The 22,256-nt window shown below is 38.1% G+C and overlaps 1 protein-coding gene across 1 annotated transcript; it reads left to right on the top strand.

Moving 5' to 3' along the window:
* The first annotated feature begins 1,896 nt into the window (after window positions 1–1,896).
* On the top strand, window positions 1,897–21,425 carry LOC148597611 (nose resistant to fluoxetine protein 6-like). Its single transcript, XM_088563550.1, has 15 exons — window positions 1,897–2,378; window positions 3,201–3,388; window positions 4,070–4,148; window positions 5,636–5,729; window positions 6,329–6,522; window positions 6,844–7,011; window positions 7,501–7,597; window positions 8,300–8,392; window positions 9,550–9,718; window positions 11,734–11,813; window positions 13,228–13,335; window positions 14,773–14,893; window positions 19,444–19,630; window positions 20,439–20,581; window positions 21,183–21,425. The coding sequence occupies exons 1-15, from the start codon at window positions 1,982–1,984 to the stop codon at window positions 21,306–21,308; spliced, it is 2,244 nt and encodes a 747-aa protein (XP_088419676.1). The 5' UTR covers window positions 1,897–1,981; the 3' UTR covers window positions 21,309–21,425.
* Window positions 21,426–22,256: the final 831 nt, after the last annotated feature.

Raw genomic sequence — 22,256 nt, 5'->3', positions numbered from 1 at the left:
CCCCATACGCAGGTGCTGAAGGGATGTTGCCACTAATGAAAGGAAAAGTTGACAATTCTGAATGAAAAGTCATCACGTTTGTCGTAAAGTTTGGTCAATAGTTTTCCTATGCCATCGGTTTCTAAGTGTAGGTCAAGATATGAGGCTGACTTCACAAAGTCTGTAGTATCCTTTACCTCAAGTTCTTTGGGGGTAGATACGATGTATGAAATCCCCGAAATTAGGATTATTTAAAGAGAACACGTCATCTATATATATATATATATATATATATATATATATATATCTTCCTTCTTTCGGATCAGATCAGCTATAAAGTCAGCCCCATAAAAGTGATGGAATAGGTCAGCAAGTAGAGGAACACAATTTGTTCCCATTGGAATGTCGTCCGTTTGTTGAAAAAAACAGGCCACCTCACTGGACAAAAATTTTGTCGATTAAAAATTCAAGCATTTTGTAAACATCTTCCTTTGTATATTTGGAACATGATTTGGAATTATTTCTTACAAAGTATGAGGAATCTTTACCAAGAACTATATATACTGGTATCTAGGTGTACCATCGATGTATAATGTTTTTAAGTCGGGATTTTAACTGCGTATGGGGAATAGAAGTATACAGTGTTCAAAAATCATAAGTTTTAATGCTATTATATTCAGATAATATTCTTGAACTGATCGTATCCAAAAGATCTTTCGAATTTTTCATGATCCACATTGAATTAATACCACTACGGGAGTAACAAAAGTAGTGGTAGGACTGCAGACCCTCTTTGACAGTTGTGAGTATAGAAGTTAAAAGTTTTGAAAGAGGTTTGGTGGTGCATTTTGCATAAAAAACTTGACTTGGTAATGTTATTATTAAAATTAAAAGTCTACTTGAAATAGTCCTGCCATAGTTAAAACTCTACTTGACAATATTCTTGTCAGAGTTAAAACTGTATTTGACAACATTATCGTCAGAGTTAATATACTTGATATACTCTTCTCAAAGTTGATATGTTTTTGTCATAGTTAAAACAAGACATTTTCTTGTCATAGTTAAGTCTCTATTTGATATATTTTATCATAGTTATAATGTCATAGTCATAGATATCATTGTCATATTTTAAATTCTACTTGACAATATTCTTGTCATAATTGCCAGTCTTCTAGGAAATGTTTGGTCATAGTTTAAACTCTACTTGACAATATTGTCCTACTTGGCTTAGTCTTGTTATAAAAAATAATTCTCCATGTAACAACCTGGTAAAGGTATAAACAAAAATATATAATATTACGTATTAGTGTAACCAAGGCAACCAAGATTATAGTGTATGTATAGTATTGTATTCAACACTTATTCAGATTTACTTTTTGTAGTCCGGCATTTTAGATGTTAAAATGGTTTCTGGGACAAGTCAATAATTTTTGTGTCATAATCTAAGCTTTTGAGTTACCAATGTGTAGTCTGGTCATTTTTAAAAACCATACTTGACAAAACAGCTCAACAAAGATGTCATAGATTGGTCGTGTACATCTCACGAAGTTTCTAACAAAGTATCGGCTTATCAGATCTCTGTCTTACATATTTGCACTATAAAAGGGGAAACATATGTAAAATCTGAGATATATTTTTAAAAAGTTGCGTGTGTTTTCAGAGCCCACACCCAATATTGCAGTTGTATTGTCTTTGTGAGGAGCCAAAAATGGGATGCTTTTTATTATTCCTCCGCGAGGAATGCCAGGCTATGTTTTTTTTATGTTTTTAGTTTCTTGTCTATTGACCCCCACTATATTTCCCTTCATGTTTTTAAAAATGTTTCTGTTATCTTTGTATATCGTTAAAATAAACAAACCTATGTAGTTTTTACTTTTGTCGATGGTGATGACCGCATGATCAAATCAAATTAAACATAAACAGTGCATTATCGGACGGATACAGTACAAATCCTGATAACTAATGTCATATCATACACAAAAATTTAACCGTGATATTAACAATGAACGGACTAGTATTATTCCTTATTCTCGTTCTCGTTGGTAGTGTAAATACAGAAGTGAACGAAGAAAAAATAAAGGAATGGAATGAAGTCAGGGAGTTGGGAAATTTCATACAGACGTCGGGCGATGACTACGTACGATTTATTCGTTTGGTTTCAAATGCGGTATCTTTTCACGGTTTACTTCAAAGTCAGAATATACCAATTTTGGACCATAATGAGGATTCCGGTTACATTGCAGATAACGTTACTACCTCACCTGATGTTTCGACTTTGTCAGTCTCAACCCGACCGACGACCATAAAGCCACCGAAGTTCCCAGTATCAGAGGTATGCTCGAATCATTGGGATGCCGTAAAAGCAGGCTTCAGTAGCAACCAAATGTGGGCAATTAAGAGTAAGCATTACCAATCTCTTCCTGTCTTTCACAACAATTCCAATCCCGTGTCTAATCAATTTCCGATATTCTGAACAGCCAAGCTTATTACAAATATATTGAGATGTTGTGGAAAACTTGCTAAACCATGTTGCCGATTCGAACAAAATGGCGTCTGATCAGTTAGCTTGCTTATGAATGCTTTGCTAAATTACGATTTGGTGTACTGATGTCTGTTTGGGAACTGATGTAGTTTTCTTCTGAGTATAACAAATGTAACTACAGGGTTACAAACAACATCAAACTGAAACCATTAATTTTGAAGTAATATGTTTTGAGATATACCTTTTCGTGGTAATAACTTTCCATTGAATTATTTTGAAATCGGCAGATATGTTGAGTTCATATATATGGACAATAAACACGATTAAATAAATCGCTTACTTTACAACAGATATATGAATTTTAGCAACATAGAGGTCCTTCAAGCTGGTGGCCCGTCTTTGCAAGCCAAGGGCTGTGAAAATAGATATGCATGTATACACACCAAGTTAAACCACCAAAAAGCAACAGTTGCCCTTTGATTTGTTCTTAGTTATCACATATTTCTATCTACCAGATATCTAGTTAACATTCGCCTTGGCAGTTGAAGTACTGTACATGCATCATCTCAGCGTATTACATGTGTAACATTGACGTTTGCATGTTTAAAAAAAAGAGTGTGCCAGTAATGACTGTCGATCTTGAAATCAGCGAGTCTTCTGGTTAGAATCTAGGTCCGACAATATATTATGACTATTTTTTTTTATCTTAAGTTTTTTACCATGTATTTTTTTACTCCAGTGATCGATGCCGCCGGTAAACCTGCCTCTAATCTCATGGGAGGTGGTATCATGTGGCTAGGAGACTTTGACGAGTGTCTGTCGGTTAAAGACGTAGATGCAAACATTACCGGACAACACCAATTTTTCAGTGGACAGTATTGTAAAGTGCGAATTCCAATCAAAGGAGTGCTAAAGAACCTGTTTCCGGTGAGTAAGGATATTCAATTTGGCTCGAATCTGAGTGGAATATTCAATGAATTTATATCATTATATGATCACAGGCTTTGCCTATGAGGGACGGAATTGTTTGTACTCAAATTACATATATCTTAATTGATAATGACCATTATGCTGTTATGTCTCGACCAATGTAAATATGCGAGACTTCTTAAAGTACATGATGTAGGTCTGCCTTGAGGTATAAACCACTATTAAGGGGAACCTGTCGCCTTTTTGTCCAATGAAATGCGAGTTTGTAATTAAGCTCCATCAGTTAGGTTGTTATATAGTGTTCATCAGTGTCACGTGACGTGAAAGCGAATTCAATAAAAATGAATCAACCAATGTATAGGAAAAGTGCAAAAGATGTACGGAGTTATTGTAAAGTATACGTCAACACACGGCTTGGTTGGGTTAAGTCCTCTGTGAAAATAACATTCACCATTCCCGACACAAAAGGGGGTGGGGGGTAAATGGGTACCGACAATTCAAGGCAAGGGAAGATCCACGTTGATTCTTCGGTGTAGCACGCCTTTCACCGAGAACCTGTAATAACTGCTCAACCTGGTGTGTTGTTTTTTCTTGTTTTCTCTTTCTTCACTTTTCACACAATACAGGCTTCAATAAAAAAAATAATTGTTACTTAATTAAACATTTTCATTTTCTCAGATAAGGGCAACCATTACTACTGCTGTTTGTGTACCCACTAATTGCTCTACAAAGGATGTCACTAATTTAATACATAAATGTAAGTATTACAATATCATCGCTTAGAGTAATGCATACAAATATAGCTCCCTATTTTTTTCTATTTTTCCCTTTTCAAAATCAGAAAAAAAAATTACCGTCATACACTTTATTTATTTTATTGACAAAAAAAAAGTGTGGGGGGAAACAAGAGCAGTTGAGCAGTTTGGTATCAGTGTACAACCATATTTTACTTTTTCAACCAGTTAACCCTGTTAACCTCTCTACATGTATCAAGGTGAACACATCATCAGCAAAAGATAAAATCACTCATAATTTAATAAACTCCATACATGTATATTATTGAAGTACAAACCTTATTACTGAAAGGAAGGGGGTATAGTCTCCAAAACCTCCCAAACAAGCAAACGGAACTACATGTACATGTACATATTATTATTACAAATGTTGAAACTAGAAAGTTGCAAAAAAGTGAGTAATCAAGGAAAACAAGATGGCGGCGGAAATCAAAAGAACGTAATTCAGGGACAAAGACCAGACATGGACGAGTAATCAAGGTAAACAAGATGCCGGCGGAAATCAAAAGAACGTAATTCAGGGACAAAGACCAGACATGGAAAACAGACAAACGAAGAACATAACTACATGAGCTAAACAATACAAAAAAGTCAAACAAAGTACAACAAAAGTAAATGAGCAACTCGGACTCCACTAATAACTGGGACAATGTACACCGGTAGGGTAAGCGTCATCTGCTTTTCTAAACGTTTTTGCTTTACGGGATATGTAAAAACCGCCCCTTACCCATCCCCCATCCCCCTCTTTCGTATGTTTTAGAGAAGAAAACAAAATTTCAATAATTCGAATTTATATACATTTTGTATCTCAGGAAATAGTCGATGGTGAAGACTAAGTACTGTTTTGAAGCTTTAATCTGTCTCCTGATTTCCTCATGAACTCGTGGATCCTTATGGTGTATCCATCTGCACCATGAAAACTGATTTATTCAACGGGTCATAGTTTTCCATTCCTCGTTTGTCTACCCCGGACTTGACTTTTTATGAGCAACTCGGCGGGTGTTTCTAGAAAAGCAGAGGACGCTTACCCTACCGGTGCACCTGGTCCATGCTCCCAGTTTTTAGTGGAGTCTGAGTTGCTCATTTGCTTTTGTTACTTTGTATGTATGATTTTAGTTACTTTATGTTCTTTGTTGTGTATGTCTGTTTTCCATGTCTGGTCTTTGTCCCTGGATTACATTCTTTAGATTACCGCTATAACCTTGGTTCCCTTCATTACTCTTCCTCTATTCGTAGTCGTCTGAAATATTGCTGCTCGGACGTTAAACCTCTACAAACAAAAACAATCTATTCGTAGATTATTTTACATGAATTGTATGAAGTTTCAAGTTTTATATGTACATGTATATAAAAAGTAGCTGTTATGTATAGCCTTGTTGAAGAGAGCGTGGTTATAAAAGAAATCTTAAACAAATTATGAAATCGCTACTATTTTTTTTTTGTTTCAAAGCATTGTATCAGCTAGATCCTGAACTGACAGCATCCACTCAGAGTTGTGTAAATACTATAGATAACCCACTGGATACTAGGGCCATTATTGTCATGTAAGATATATTTTAATCTTGTCTTCGCTATGATGTGGAATCATCGTATCAATTAACATAATACAACTCATATATGTAATAGGTAGGGTTTTCATCCGCAGACCTATAACAGCTTCACGTTGCTTATCACTTTCATAGTTAAAATGCTGTACTGTACAAGGCGTGAAAAAGTTTGCATGGCATGTGCACTACCCCATACAAAACCGCGAAGCTGTTAACGTTGAACTGTACTTACTTGTGCAGTTTATTTTCCATAAAGAGGCGGGATTAATCATTGAATGTGGCATAGATGTTAAGCTTTAAAATAGCGAACATACCCTGTCTTGCGCAGGAGAATGGGATTTTCCAAGCATAATGCGAACAACTCAATACAGCAATGTAAACAGTTTAATTTGCACAAAGCGCATCATGAACAAGTAAATTTGAACATCTGAACTTGGAATGTTTTGACAGGCGTAAGAAAAGATCAAGATGTCCAATTTAGCTTCTCTCTCGTTTACGATTTACATTGGTTGTCTTTCTTTAGCTTTACCTACGAGTATATGTTGTTACAATGTAAATTGGAGTTGTATTGAATTAATCCTTTTCCATTTTATTAGAGTAATACTGAGTATATTCCTGGCATTAATGTGTGCAGGTACTGTTTACGACATAGTATACATGCAATTACCAAGGTGGAGAAGTGAGAACCTCGAGGCGTCATGCAGCGAAGAGTTTGCTATAGAGGCAGAGGAGTCAGAGAAAACACCCATGATTACACCCAAAAAGTCTAATTTCAGAGAATACCAACCAGGTAAATTAATACATTCCCCAGATGCAATTACATACTTTCGCTCGAACACTTATATAATTGTCTTAATATACATTGCTAATCAACTATTAAACAATTGATACTTGAACGATATCAAGTAAATGTTAACAGTGAAACTTGATGAAGCATTCACAGGAAAACAATGAAAACTGCGCGAAAATCATGTTTAATCACTCAGCCTTACTAGACAAAGTTTTCAGCTACTAGTGACCCAAAAAGATACCATGGTTCTAAACTTTTGTATGTTTGTATTGAAACACTGATGTTCTAGTGTTTGTATTTCCAATCATTGAATCATTCTAGGAACTCCAGGGAAACTTCTGTTGCCGTTTTCGGTGTACACAAATGGAGCGAAAATCTTAGATACGAAACAGAGTAAAGGTGTAATAACGTGTATCAACGGCATCCGCTTCCTGTCCATGACATGGGTTATTTTAGGTCACACGTACTCAGCGCCTAAAAGTGTTGCAGGCAAGTTGATGAGAAGAAGTGTGTTAAGATTGAATTTGCCATAAAGTCACTGGAACAAAGAATGAAATATAAATGAATTTCCAAAGGACCTGACCTTACACATAAGGGCTACATACATGTACGTATTAAATGTATTTTTGTCCGCCTTTGATTTGATATAAATGTAAAAAGTAAGATGTTATGTGAAAAAGGGAGGTAAGTCACGAGGTAGACTAAGAACAAAGTCAATGAACAACATTCCATTCAATATTTTCAAACCAAACTAGAATATTATACTGTCTGCTGTTTTTTTTTTTTTTATAGGATTGTGTTTTGTTTTGTTTTTTTTTTTGTTTTTAATAGGTTTTTTTTTTCATTTTTATCCTCATAATGTAAAGAAGTTACAAAGCAGTAAATAAGTAATAAACATTACCTAAAAACCCAAGTAACACATTATCCCATATTTTAAGGTTTTAAAAGTAATAATTTTACCAACGTTATCCTCTATAGATAATCAAGCTGAATTCTTACCCCGGATGTTGAAGAGATGGACATTTGCCGCCGTTTGTAACGCATATGTATCCGTGGATTCTTTCTTCACCCTGAGGTACTTAAGTTGTTATATTTTACAGATAGTTTAGAAGGTAAAAATATACAGATTGTTACCGTTAATATTTTTTTTTACTATTGTAAATCTTCATGAAGTCAAGTTGAAGATTGCAAGAAAATAATGTTCAGTATCAAAGTTGTACGAACGTAAAACTTTATGAAGTTTTTGGTTTCAAAGTTCTTTTGTTCTTCGTTGATGTTTGATTTGAAATTGATATTACCTGCATTTACATACATGTAGTATCTTACCTATACAAGTAAAAATAGTTGGTTATGTTCGAATACTCTCTTCTACGGCTTTTCTTCAATTCTAAGCTCTAACATTTGCAAACAAATTAGCAAAAAATGAACATCTAGTAGGCACGTCAATGTTGACTCAACGTGCAGTGTCTGCTTGGTGTGACCAGTTTGATTGACCAACACAGAGAAGTCAGGGTAACCTCAGTCGTTAACATGTTTATGCAGAACTTGAAAGTAAATTATGAAAATGAATTAAACTGTAATAAAAAAAAAAAAAAAAAAAAAAAAAAAAAAAAAATTAAAAATTTAAAACCATACAGAATGTAAACTTTAAATATAAAAGAGGAGCCAAAAACTTGGAATAGAAATAAATTCTTCAAAAAGAAAGTCCGTCGATAATTGACACATTCAAAATAATAGCACACGTTAATTTCGTTTAATACGATTTTCTGGGTTGCAGTGGTTTATTGTTGACATACCTTGTGATGAAAGAATTGAGGAAAAACAACGGAAAGATGAAATGGGGACTATTCTACTTTCATCGTTTCTGGAGGTAATCAATTATTGTGAAAGTAATATTGTCGTGGGGTAACGATTTTGTGGTTTTCGTCCATTTTGTAAAGAACAAAATTTGGTTCCCTACGAAAAGAAAATTTCCCATTCGTTTGTAAATGTAGGATATAGTTTCATAATCCACAAACTCAGGAATCTACGAACCGATCATTTCCCCTTAAACGACGAAAATTGGTACCCATGAATAAAAGTACTTTAAAAGTATAGCAGTAAGCAGATCATAATATTGGTCTGAAACATATCCTTTTAAATACAATGAATAAGGCTTGCCAAAGAGTGGGGATACATGTATGTTGGAAAAACCTTTTCCGTCCGTCAATCCGGCCGTCCAAATTTCGACGCAATTATGTCGATCGACTCCAGGTAGATGGATTTGTTTCAAATTTGGGTTTAGTATAGATGAGGAATACGTTGTAAGCGATTTTGTTTCCTATCGGATATCAACTTACTCTATTAGACAAAGACGAAAGGTGTAACTTCATTTTTTAAGTATACATTGTATTTGAGGAGAAGTGAGCAGCTATCGCAGAAAATGCTTCCGTATTTTGTCGGCTGTCGCAGGAAAGGCTTCCATGCCGGGGTCCCGTACTCTATCGGGCTATCGCAGGAAAGGCTTCCATGCAGGAGGCCCGTACCCTACCGGTCTATCACAGGAAATGCTTCCATGCAGGGGTCCCGTACTCTATCGGTCTATCGCAGGAAATGCTTCCATGCAGAGGTCCCGTACTCTATCGGCTATCGCAGGAAATGCTTCCATGCAGGGGTCCCGTACTCTATCGGTTGTCGCAGGAAAGGCTTCCATGCAGGGGCCCCGTACTGTATCGGGCTATCGCAGGGGAGGTTTCCTTGCAGGAGTCCTGTACTCTATCGGTCTATCGCAGGGGAGGCTTCCCATTTCGAGCTGCATGCTCAATCGGTCTATCGCTGGGAATTTTGTAGGTCTGTGTATTTAGGCTTGCCCTCTCCTACATGTACCTTTACTGCCATCAGACTGTATCGGTGTAAGTGTCTAAAATCCGTGTCTTAATTATCCTTTTCTTAAGTTCTGTTTTAAGTATTTATGGGCTGAAAGTGCTATATTTTTTTTTCTATTTGCCGTATTTACCTTATTTTGTACTCAGTTTTCGTTTTATATAGGTTGACCCCACCTTACATGTTAGTACTAATGTTCTATGTCTCACTGTTTCAATATACCGGAAGTGGACCTAACTGGAAGAAGGACGGACCAGAATACAAGAACTGTGAAAATGCATGGTACTGGAATTTGTTGTATATTAATAACTTCGCCGCGGAGAAAGAAAACAAGGTAGAGAATATTGACTTTATGAATGTTTCTAATTTTTTAAAAAGTTATACCATCTAACCTGGATTTTGGCAGTTTACACTTACAATATTAAAACAATTGTTTCGTAATCAAAACGTTATTTTATTTGGGATCATCATTATTTGAATTGCGGATGGCAGATCAACCGAAATCAACTGACGGTATTGAGTCATAGTACCGTGCAAGATCAACTGACATTATTTGACGTCAAAGTACCAAGCTATGGTATACAAAATAACCTTGTTTGCTCAAAGAGAACAAACCAATCAGAAAGCATGTAAGACTAATCACCAATACTTTTGATTTTGGAACTTTGGAATTGTCTTGATCCCTAGAAATAATTTGCTGTTAGCTATAGTGCAGTCGGAAAGCCGTTGTATTCCGACGGTTTTCAAAACCCACATATATATATATAACGTCTCAGAATGTGACGACCCTATTCGCTACACTGCTCCATCGGATCAAATTGATACAGGGAAGATATGTAAACGTATAGAAAGGTCTGAAAAATTCCCAACGATGTTACAACTGTCAAATTTGCGATGCAAATTTTTGGTCGTTCCCTCCGCGGGACTCGAACTCGTACCGCTGTGACATCTATGGCAACACCGCCTGCACAAAGTCCAACGCCCTAGACCACTCAGCCAGCTAGGCTATATATATATATATATATATATATATATATATATACATGTAGTTCACGCGCTTTAGTTCGATCTAAACAGGTGATGACTCATAGCATGGAGTGGGCGGACCTTGCATACACCCCACTCTAAACTTTGAAAATCGGTGTTTTCCACGAAATTTATATTTTCTCTACCCCTCTTCCGAATATTTTTTGCATCGATACGCTCTGCCTTTAATTATGTATACCCCTCCCAGCCGGAAATCGATGGGTGCAATGTTGTTGATTATTACTTTTTAAATTTTTATCATTTTTCAGTTTTCCCGTGTCTTTCCATAGTAGGGTATGTAATTGACATGATACCTTTGTCATTGTTTTTTTTTTTATCTTTCTACTTCTTTCCTATGTATGGGTTGGGCCTGATTTCTTTCCCGGACTCGATGGGTGTTTCTAGAAGAGCAGAGGACGCTTACCCTACCGATGCACCTGGTCCATGCTCCCAGTTTTAGGTAGAGTCCGAGCTGTTCATTTGCTTTCGTTGCTTTGTATGTATGATTTTAGTTACTTAATGTTCTTTGTTGTGCATGTCTGTTTTCCATGTTTGGTCTTTGTCCCTGGATTACGTTCTTGTGTTTTCCGTTAGAACCTTGGTTCCCTTTATTACCCTTTCAGTATATTTGATTGGCTTGGTATCTTTGCCTTACTTTGTACATGTATTGACGCATCTTTTCCGGTGTTTAAGGCTGGTGTTTGCCTTGTTAGATATTGAAGTTCCTTTCCAATGTATCGGATTTCCTTTCCAGTGTATGGGATATAGGCGCGGTACCTTTTTCTTGATTTATATTTCCTTCTATTCAGTGTATTGTCATGACTTTGTGTGGAATCTTTGCCTTGTTTTATATTGCCGTTTTTTTTTTCTTTCAGTATATGGGTTGGGCGCGGTATCTTTGCCTTGTTTTATATTGCCGTTTTTTATTTCAGTGGGATGTACGATATCTTTGTCTTGTTTTAAAATGCCGTTCTTTTCTTTCAGTATGGGATGTACGGTATCTTTGCCTTGTTCTATATTTCCATTCCTTACTTCCATTGTATGGAATGGGCGCGGTATCTTTGCCTTGTTTTATATTGCCGTTTCTTTCTTTCAGTGTACGGGATGTACGATATCTTTGTCTTGTTTAAAAATGCCGTTCTTTTCTTTCAGTGTATGGGATGTACGGTATCTTTGCCTTGTTCTATATTCCCATTCTTTACTTCCAGTGTATGGAATGGGCGCGGTATCTTTGCCTTGTTTTATATTGCCATTCTTTACTTCCAGTCTATGGAATGGGCGCGGTATCTTTGCCTTGTTTTATATTGCCGTTTTTTCTTTCAGTGTATGGGATGGGCGTGGTATCTCGCCAACGATATGCAGTTCTTCGTTTTGAGTCCTTTAATACTACTACCACTGTATTAGTAAGTGAAGTAATAGTACAGTGTCGCCGGTAAACACAATTAGCTAAAATCAAATCCACGATCTCAATTCTCGATTATAGTTTGTATCCCTTATTCTTTTCCGAATTTTTTTCCCCGACTGAAAGCGATCGGACGCGCACATATGCATATACAGGTATATGTTAATATATAAATCGTCTAAATGATAGTCAACAATTTACTTTTTTGAGGTGATGAATCGTTAGAAACGATGCAGAACACAACAAAAAATTAATTACAACCAACCTTTTGTCAGATGTTTTACATTCTTTCCACTGATATTTTATGTGCCTTTTGTAAAGGTACAATCATTCTCCTCCAGTTTAAGAATCGGTTTTGTTATTTTAATCTTGAACTTTGTGAAATTTTGTTAATCTACATCTAAGATCGCGTTATACAACATCTCATTGTTTATATGTTGATGACGGATCTGGGTTTTTGGAAATATTTATTACTATTTCTACCTTACCACAATTTAATGATGGATGATATACATGACTGACTTAGGAGGTTTTTAGGTTGAAACTGAAATGCCTAAATCCAAATTTTGAGGTTTTATGGCAATGGATTTTCCCTTGCTGAATTACTCCTAATGTCCCTTGGCAACAAGCACTATCAAGAAAAATTCTACTCTAAAACCGATTGAAACATTGTTTCCACATTTTGCAGCATTCCGCAAATCTGAAGGAGTTATCGGTTAAAAGACGCATGACACTTCGTCAGTGTCAGGGAATATGTATACACGTATACAATACAATACAGTACAAAAGCTTTATTTAACATTGTCTAACGTCGATATTTTAAAACAATAGAACATAAGCTTCTGGGACATACAGATATGGGTACACGAAGTTTCTCATTGTTCTTTCCTTGATTTTAAAGATGAAAAATCATTGAAATATTATTACTTGTAATCTTTATTCGGATAGATCAATAGATAGGCAAATTAATTGGACAGAATGAAAAACCAAAATAAGATCACAAGGACCGAAGTGGGTGGAACTTGTTCCGTACAAGATTAAACCTTAATGCGTTCTGGGCATTGGTGATTATAATTTGGTTATTCACGATAATCAATTGATTACATTTTGTGATGTTTTGTGACGTTTTGGCTTGTGAAATTACCGTATTTATTTCAGTGTGAGTTAGCGAAACTTTTTACACAAGAAACAAATCGGTAAATCACTGCTATCTGCGATCTATATGGTAAATTTATTAGTCAATAAACCTAACAAAAAATTTGTTAATAAACAGAAGGTCATAATTCTGTGTGTGATCAAGACCAAAAAAAAAACTGCTTTCCACGAGGCTTTAGACAAAACTTGTCTAATATACTCTAGAATCTGCTTTTTCCATTGCGTATCATTGGATGCTGAACATGTGGACATAATTTCAGTTATCATTTAGTCGGAGTTGGAGTATTAATGGTGTTCCTGTTGGGTACTTCTATAACAACTGGAGTTATCTCTACTCACTACGAACTTTCAGCGAACTCATTTGACGGGTACGTACATGTAACTATACTCACTGAACTTTTACTCAGCTCATTTGACGGGTACGTACATGACTGTATCTCTAATCACTACGAACTTTCAGCGAACTCATTTTACGGGTACGTACATGTAACTATACTCACTGAACTTTTACCCAGCTCATTTGACGGGTACGTACATGTTTGTATCTACTCACTACGAACTTTCAGCGAACTTATTTGTCGGATACGCACATGTAACTATACTCACTGAACTTTTACCCAGCTCATTTGACGGGTACGTACATGTTTGTATCTACTCACTACGAACTTTCAGCGAACTTATTTGTCGGATACGCACATGTAAGTATACTCACTATGAACTTTCAGCGAACTCATTTGACCGGTAAGTACTCTCTACTCACTCTGCCAGGTTAACCAACTTATATGACAGGTATGTACTCACTACTCACCAATCCCTACTTAAAATAACATCTCGGCAAACTCAATTGATGGATATGTCTTTTTATTCACTACTACATTTCTGCTAACTCATTTTATGTTCACGTGTCTGTACTCACTCACCAATGTGAAACAAACTCACCTGACGGTACGTAACACTACTAACTACAACCTCTTAGCAATTCTTTTGCCGGATACGTACCCCATTTCAATATAATAATACCATCTTACTCAATTCACGTGTATGCATATCTAATTTCATTATAACCTCTCTGCATACAATTTTTTCTCTCTATGAACATGCAATCAACTCAATTAGTGGACGGGTAGCTACACGTACCTCTACTAATAATGATCCTTGAGCAATCTCATTTGGCGGGTATGTCAATCCTGTATCTCCAAAACTATATCGTAGCGTATACCATAGCCTAGCCACTTCCGTTATCGCCTAGGCTACACTCCAGCCACTTTAATCCTCTGTCGCCAAAACCATATTCCAGCAAATTCAATCATCTATCGTCCAGACCACATCACATGAAAATGTAATCATTTATATCGCCTAGACCTGAACCTCTGGCACTTCAATCCAATATCGCCTAAACCATAGCCTAACCACTTAGTTCCTTTATTGCCTAGGCTACAATCCAGCCACATTAATCCTCTATCGCCAAAACCACATCCCAGAAAATTCAATCATCTATCGCCTAGAATTCATCCCTGTCACAACAATCCTCTATCGCCTGAACCATATCCCAGTCACTTCAATCCTATATCGCCTTTCCTATATCCCAGCCATTCAAATCATCTATCGCCTAAACCACATCCTAACCACTTCTATTATCTATCGCCTAAACTCCATTCCAGCCACCTTCATGTATATTGCCTAAATCTAAAGCTGTCTTATCGCTACGGTTTTGTATTCTATGTAATTAGTTAAACCAGCCTTTGATTTGAATTAAGGTCGGGAGATTTTTCACCCGGGTTACAACTTCAGTTTTCTCTTTTTAGTGGACCTTCAAATTTCCAGAAAATGTACATAAAGCCGTACTGTCGAATGGGCCCTTACTTGGTAGGGATGTATACAGGATACCTACTGTACCGTACAAACTGTAGAGTAAAGATAAATCGGGTAAGTGTTCCTAGTACCAACTCAAGTTTTACATATGGTAGGTTGTACACTTCGTCTGTTGATTTACGCATTTTAACTGCGAACTTCTGAAATTGTATTCTAAAACATCTGGAGTTATCTCAGCTGGAACTTGAAAAAGTAATTTTAAATTGAATCCCGATTTTGTTTTCTATTGTAAATTAAACTGTTTATGTTGCAGTATTTCACCTTGTTTAGTCTGGCTATCACCATAATGAGTATAACATTGTAAATTGTGTATATATCATGTAATTCCGTTGATATGGACCGTCGTCACTGCTATGGAGTTGACAACAGTCTGGGAGCTATATATTTATCTTGTTTTATTTAAACCTTTTAGTTTGGACTGTCGCCACTGCTATGGAGTTGACCACAGTCTGGGAGCTATATATTTATCTTGTTTTATTTAAACCTTTTAGTTTGGACTGTCGTCAATGCTACGAAGTTGACCATAGTCTGGGAGCTATATATTTATCTTGTATTATTTAAACCTTTCAGTTTGGACTGTCGTCATTCCAAATAATTCAAAATCATCTTCCAAATATACAGAGGAAGATGTTTACAAAATGCTGGAATTTTTAATCAACAACATATTTGTCCAGTGTGGTGGACGTGTTTTTCAACAAACGGTCGGCATTTCAATGGGAACAAATTGTGCTCTTTTACTTGCTGACCTATTCCTTCACTCTTATGAGGCTGACCTTACAGCTGATCTGATCAGAATGAAAGAATATCGTTTGGCTAGATCCTTCAATCTCAGTTTCCGCTATATAGATGACGTATTATCTTTAAACAATCCTAATTTCGGGGATTTGATACATCGCATCTATCCAAAAGAATTTGAGATAAAGGATACTACAGACACTGTGAAGTCAGCCTCATATCTTGACCTACACTTAGAAATCGATCGTAAAGGAAAACTATTGACCAAACTTTACGACAAACGTGGCCCCGTGCAGGTCCGGGTGTTAAAAGAATAGGCCTGCAGCAGCGCTCAGCTTGTCGTAAAAGGCGACTAAATAGTGCTCAGAAACCTAGCCGGGGGCTAGGCGCTCTGCCCACAGAGCAACTGGGATGCCCCAGGTGGTGGAATGGGGTACCCCTGGCGTGTTGCATGCTGGGGTTGTCAGGCTATAATACGGAAAACCTGACCGCAAACCATAGTGGTGCACCGTGTTGGGAAAGATACCACGTTCCTCGCACGTTAAAAACCCTGCTGTGGTATTCGATAGGAGTAGGAACCTTTGCGCTCCGCCACAGGAGGCTAAATTGCCCGACCTTACCCATCCCCCTTTTTCCAGTGGCAATCAAAATTTGTCGACCCTATTATCCTTGTGACCCATCCTTTTTTTTCATTTCATGTTCATTGTCTGAATATAGCTGAAATATTGCTGCTCGGACGTTAAACCCCAACAAACAAACAAACAAACGACAAACGTGATGACTTTTCATTCAGAATTGTCAACCTTCCTTTCATCTGTGGCAACATCCCTTCGGCTCCTGCGTATGGAGTGTTCATATCACAACTCATACGTTATGCCAGAGCTTGCCGAAACTACACAAACGTTTTGTATCGCGCTAGAACTCTAACAAATAGGCTTCTGGAACAGGGTTATGTTGCTACAAGATTGAAGTCATCACTACAGAAGTTTTATGGTCGTCATCATGAACTCGTGGATCGTTATGGTGTATCCATCAGCACCATGAAAACTGATTTATTCAACGGGTCATAGTTTTCCTTTCCTCGTTTGTCTACCTCGGACTTGACTTTTTATGAGCAACTCGGCGGGTGTTTCTAGAAAAGCAGAGGACGCTTTGTCATTATCTTTAATGGGCTTGGCTGTCCCTTCTGCTATGTGAATAGTCAAGTCAGACTATCTTTAATGGGCAGCTTGGCTGTTCCTACTGCTACGTGAATGGTCAATGTCAGCATCTTTATCGGGCTTGGCTATCCCTCCTTCTATAGGAATGGTCAATGTCAGTATCTTAAATGGGGTTGTCTGTCCCTACTGCTATGTGAATGGTCATTGTCAGTATATGTTACTTTGTATGTATGATTTTAGTTACTTTTTGTTCTTTGTTGTGTATGTCTGTTTTCTATGTCTGGTCTTTGTCCCTGGATTACATTCTTTTGATTACCGCTATAACCTTGGTTACCTTGATTACTCTTTAATTGGCTTGGCTGTCACTACTGCTATAGGAATGGTCATTGTCAGCATCTTTAATGGGTGTGGCTATCCCTATTTTTATAGGAATGGTCATTGCCAGCATCTTTAATTGGCCTGTCTGTCCCTAGCGGGCTAGCTGTCACTACTGTTGTAAGTATGGTCATTGCCAGCATCTTTAATGGGTTTGGCTATCCCTATTTCTATAAGAATGGTCATTGCCAGCATCTTTAATTGGCCTGTCTGTCCCTAGCGGTCTAGCTGTCCCTACTGTTGTAAGTATGGTCATTGCCAGCATCTTTAATTGGCCTGTCTGTCCCTAGCGGTCTAGCTGTCCCTACTGTTGTAAGTATGGTCATTGCCAGCATCTTTAATGGGTTTGGCTATCCCTATTTCTATAAGAATGGTCATTGCCAGCATCTTTAATTGGCCTGTCTGTCCCTAGCGGTCTAGCTGTCCCTACTGTTGTAAGTATGGTCATTGCCAGCATCTTTAATTGGCCTGTCTGTCCCTAGCGGTCTAGCTGTCCCTACTGTTGTAAGTATGGTCATTGCCAGCATCTTTAATTGGCCTGTCTGTCCCTAGCGGGCTAGCTGTCCCTACTGTTGTAAGTATGGTCATTGCCAGCATCTTTAATGGGTTTGGCTATCCCTATTTCTATAAGAATGGTCATTGCCAGCATCTTTAATTGGCCTGTCTGTCCCTAGCGGTCTAGCTGTCCCTACTGTTGTAAGTATGGTCATTGCCAGCATCTTTAATTGGCCTGTCTGTCCCTAGCGGGCTAGCTGTCCCTACTGTTGTAAGTATGGTCATTGCCAGCATCTTTAATTGGCCTGTCTGTCCCTAGCGGTCTAGCTGTCCCTACTGTTGTAAGTATGGTCATTGCCAGCATCTTTAATTGGCCTGTCTGTCCCTAGCGGTCTAGCTGTCCCTACTGTTGTAAGTATGGTCATTGCCAGCATCTTTAATTGGCCTGTCTGTCCCTAGCGGTCTAGCTGTCCCTACTGTTGTAAGTATGGTCATTGCCAGCATCTTTAATTGGCCTGTCTGTCCCTAGCGGGCTAGCTGTCCCTACTGTTGTAAGTATGGTCATTGCCAGCATCTTTAATTGGCCTGTCTGTCCCTAGCGGTCTAGCTGTCCCTACTGTTGTAAGTATGGTCATTGCCAGCATCTTTAATTGGCCTGTCTGTCCCTAGCGGTCTAGCTGTCCCTACTGTTGTAAGTATGGTCATTGTCTGTGGGTTTGGCTGTCCCTACTGCTATAGGGTTGGTCATTGTCTGTGGGCTTGGCTGTCCCTACTGCTATAGGGTTGGTCATTGTCTGTGGGTTTGGCTGTCCCTACTGCTATAGGGTTGGTCATTGTCTGTGGGCTTGGCTGTCCCTACTGCTATAGGATTGGTCATTGTCTGTGGGTTTGTGGGTTTGGCTGTCCCTACTGCTATAGGGTTGGTCATTGTCTGTGGGCTTGGCTGTCCCTACTGCTATAGGGTTGGTCATTGTCTGTGGGCTTGGCTGTCCCTACTGCTATAGGGTTGGTCATTGTCTGTGGGCTTGGCTGTCCCTACTGCTATAGGGTTGGTCATTGTCTGTGGGCTTGGCTGTCCCTACTGCTATAGGGTTGGTCATTGTCTGTGGGCTTGGCTGTCCCTACTGCTATAGGGTTGGTCATTGTCTGTGGGTTTGGCTGTCCCTACTGCTATAGGGTTGGTCATTGTCTGTGGGCTTGGCTGTCCCTACTGCTATAGGGTTGGTCATTGTCTGTGGGTTTGGCTGTCCCTACTGCTATAGGGTTGGTCATTGTCTGTGGGCTTGGCTGTCCCTACTGCTATAGGGTTGGTCATTGTCTGTGGGCTTTTGCTGTCCCTACTGCTATAGGGTTGGTCATTGTCTGTGGGCTTGGCTGTCCCTACTGCTATAGGGTTGGTCATTGTCTGTGGGTTTGGCTGTCCCTACTGCTATAGGGTTGGTCATTGTCTGTGGGTAAGGCTGTCCCTACTGCTATAGGATTGGTCATTGTCTGTGGGCTTTATACTTATCTTGTAGTATCTTAACATTTTGGGTAAGGCTGTCGCAACTGCTATTGGGTTGGTCATTGTCTCTGAGCTATATATTTATCTTGTAGTATCTTAATTATGTGGGTTGGTCTGTCGTTACTGCTACTGCTACTGAGTTGGTCATTGTCTGTGAGCTATATATTTATCTTGATGTATCTTAACGTTTTGGGTTGGGCTGTCCCTACTGCTATTTGGTTGATCATTTTCCTTGAGCTATATATTTATCTTGTAGTATCAGAATGTTTTGGGTTCGGCTGTCGTTACTGCTTTAGGGTTGGTCATTGTCTGTGAGCTTTATATTTATCTTGTAGTATCTTAACGTGTTAGGTTGGGCTGTCGCTACTGCTATTGGGTTGGCCGTTGTGTATGGATTGTACGATGACATCAACAATGAAAGGTTATCAACTGAAGTTGCAGCATTTTATAACTCAGTACATAGGACTGCATGGGGAATCTGTGTGTCGTGGGTTATATTCACCTGCGCAACTGGAAATGGAGGTAAAGATAAGTGAACCATCTTTTGATATTTAAGAGGGTGGTTGGGCTTGGGTACATTTAAATTAAAAAAGCAGGACGTTGATTTATGGTTAAAGAAATCCAGGGGAAAATGGTTAAAATATAAGTGGTGAAAAACTAAGGATCAGTAAAAAAATACAGGACCAGACTTAAGAATAAAGTCAGGTCAGAAGTATTAGAGAAAAAGGTCAAGGACAAAAAGTTGCCACCCTTAGAAATCATATAGTTACCCAAGGACGCAAGTGTTACCTGGTTGTTATTAAATTGGCAACTCCGATATTTTTAGATATAGTATTGGTTGTATATAAAGGTCTCAATACCCTCGGACTACAAGCCTTTTCACTAAGAGCAAACGTACATGGATTGTTTATTAACCAGAGACGATGTACATATTCGCACTACGAAATGTTAAGATAGATAGAAAGGAAACACGAAAAATTAATAATTAAAAGCTTTGAAGGTTGATGGAGCAAAATCTGTGGAAATTTCATTTCAAGGGATACACTCATGAGTTGACTGTATGAGAGCGCGTTGTTATGAAAACGTCGTCACAAAGGCATTTATCAAATGCACTGAACATCTCTTGTAGAATATAGCTATCGCATGATACTTTATGGACACAATGAAAATTAACCCTCCGGGGACTTAACTGTGTTCCTTCTAACGGGGAAGGCTTATATCCTACCGGTGCACTTAATGTAAAGTGAAATACCGGCTTGCTTATGAGTACTGTACCAGGGCTTGCCCAAAACTTAGTAGTAACATAAATGTACGATTCCCGTAATTTCAGGCTACATCAACACCTTGCTGTCTTGGAAAGGATTTATTCCATTAAGTAAATTGACATACATGACCTACCTAGTACATCTGGTGTTTATAAACTATTGGAAGTTATCACAGAGGAAGACCGTCCACCTCACAGATGGAGAATATGTAAGTAATATAATGTGTCTATTGTAGTGGAGTTCTGAAACTTTTGACAGCCCTCTCCTCATTTTAGGAAATAATGTAAGTAAAGTACTGGTAATGTCCTTAAATCATTGACGGAATATGTGCAATGTGGATGTAAGTTATGCAGTGTGGCAATGAGAACTGTTCGAGTGTTCAGTCCGTGGACGAGTCACAATTTATATTACAGGAGTATGGAATATCCGGCACAGTGTATCGGAACGTTACAGATTTTGTTCGATTTATTAATAGTGCATGCATTATATGTAACTGACATTAGTCGTTTAACCAGATTCAACCAACCAATCAATCAATCAATCAATCAATATCAATTACATAGACGAACTACTTTATCATAGTTTAATGCTCAATTTAGCCCCAAACCTTTTTTTTTTCTCTACGAGTCATTTTAAAAAAAAGAAAGGATTCATTTGGATTCAATGATACTATTGAATTTGTTACCGTTATAAATTTTGAGGTTTAAAAAACACACAGAAGGATCTTTCTTAATAAGTGATAATCGATTCTAAGAATTTGAAATTAATGGCATTTACAGTTTTTTTAACACTTTGTCACGATATTGTAGATATACGAGTTCATTGGACATACAGTGCTGTCTTATATGGCGGCGTTTGTGACTTCGTTAGCTTTCGAATCACCTATGCTTGGACTAGAGAGTGTTCTATTGAAACGGAGACAAAACAAAAGGTAGATAATCCGGACGTAAAGAGTGAAGTAAAGCAATAATATGAAACAGTACCGGTATTTAGCAACTAATCAAGATCCCTACATGTAAATATAGTGTTTTAGAAATAAAAGTCTGAATTTGTTTACTTAAAATTTGTTATGAGGTATATAAATGTACCAAACATTCGAAAAACTGAGTACATGAGGTAAAAAGTCCAGGCGCGTAGCTGCCGTTAGGCAAAAAAGCTTTTGCCTGCACTTAATTTTGCCAATTTTTTTTTTTTGAGAGATAAAATACATCCAGGAGAGGCATAAATGATGCTATAAAACGCTATCTCCGCGGAGCTTCGGGGGGGGGAGAAGCTTCGCCCCCCCCCCCGCCTGGACCCCTTACCAAGGCTCCGCCCTGGACCTGCCGTCATTTTGCCTACACTTCAATTTGGCCTCAGTTACGCGCCTGAAGTTTCATCTGGTTTGCTCGCAGGCAGAATAAATTGTCCAATTGGTGTGACATGACTACCTGTGGTCTGTTGTTTTTGTGATCCAACTTGACAACTATCATGCTTAGTTTCCGACCAGTGCTAAACAGGGTCTGCTGATCAAACGGGCCTGTGTACGAAACATCTGCAATATGCCACAAAACATACCAAACAATCCCTACCTCGTTATGCAAATTAGAACAGTAGTCACAGATTAGTACCACAACCAAACTGTCACACATTGCTAAACCACAACCTCTTTATGCACATTAAAACAGTATTCACGGATTGGTACCCTAAGTAATATTCATGCTGAAATAGAGATTACAAATCCTGCATACACCGTAGCAGGGTCCATAAAATAGCGTAGTAATACAAATGTACGTCCAGTAAGTCAGAAAGTGGTTATACATGTCTAGGTCTGTGAAGGAGTAATCAAGGGAACCAAGGTTATAGCGGATGTAATCCAGGGACAAAGACAAGACATGGAAAAC

The sequence above is a fragment of the Perna viridis genome, chromosome 15 (genome assembly GCF_037379345.1).
Source record: "Perna viridis isolate PV_CMFRI_1.1 ecotype Kerala chromosome 15, ASM3737934v1, whole genome shotgun sequence".
Classification (NCBI taxonomy): Eukaryota; Metazoa; Mollusca; class Bivalvia; order Mytilida; family Mytilidae; genus Perna; species Perna viridis.
This window is presented reverse-complemented; position numbering and strand designations above follow the sequence as displayed.

What these genes read in the sequence shown, in the direction of transcription:
- LOC148597611 (XM_088563550.1), top strand. Translation starts at nt 1,982, where the DNA reads ATGAACGGACTAGTATTATTCCTTATTCTCGTTCTCGTTGGTAGTGTA. An exon ending in TCAGCGAACTCATTTGACGG is followed by an intron (nt 13,336 to 14,772) that starts GTACGTACATGT and finishes TTCTCTTTTTAG; the next exon opens with TGGACCTTCAAATTTCCAGA. An exon ending in ACCTCACAGATGGAGAATAT is followed by an intron (nt 20,582 to 21,182) that starts GTAAGTAATATA and finishes ACGATATTGTAG; the next exon opens with ATATACGAGTTCATTGGACA.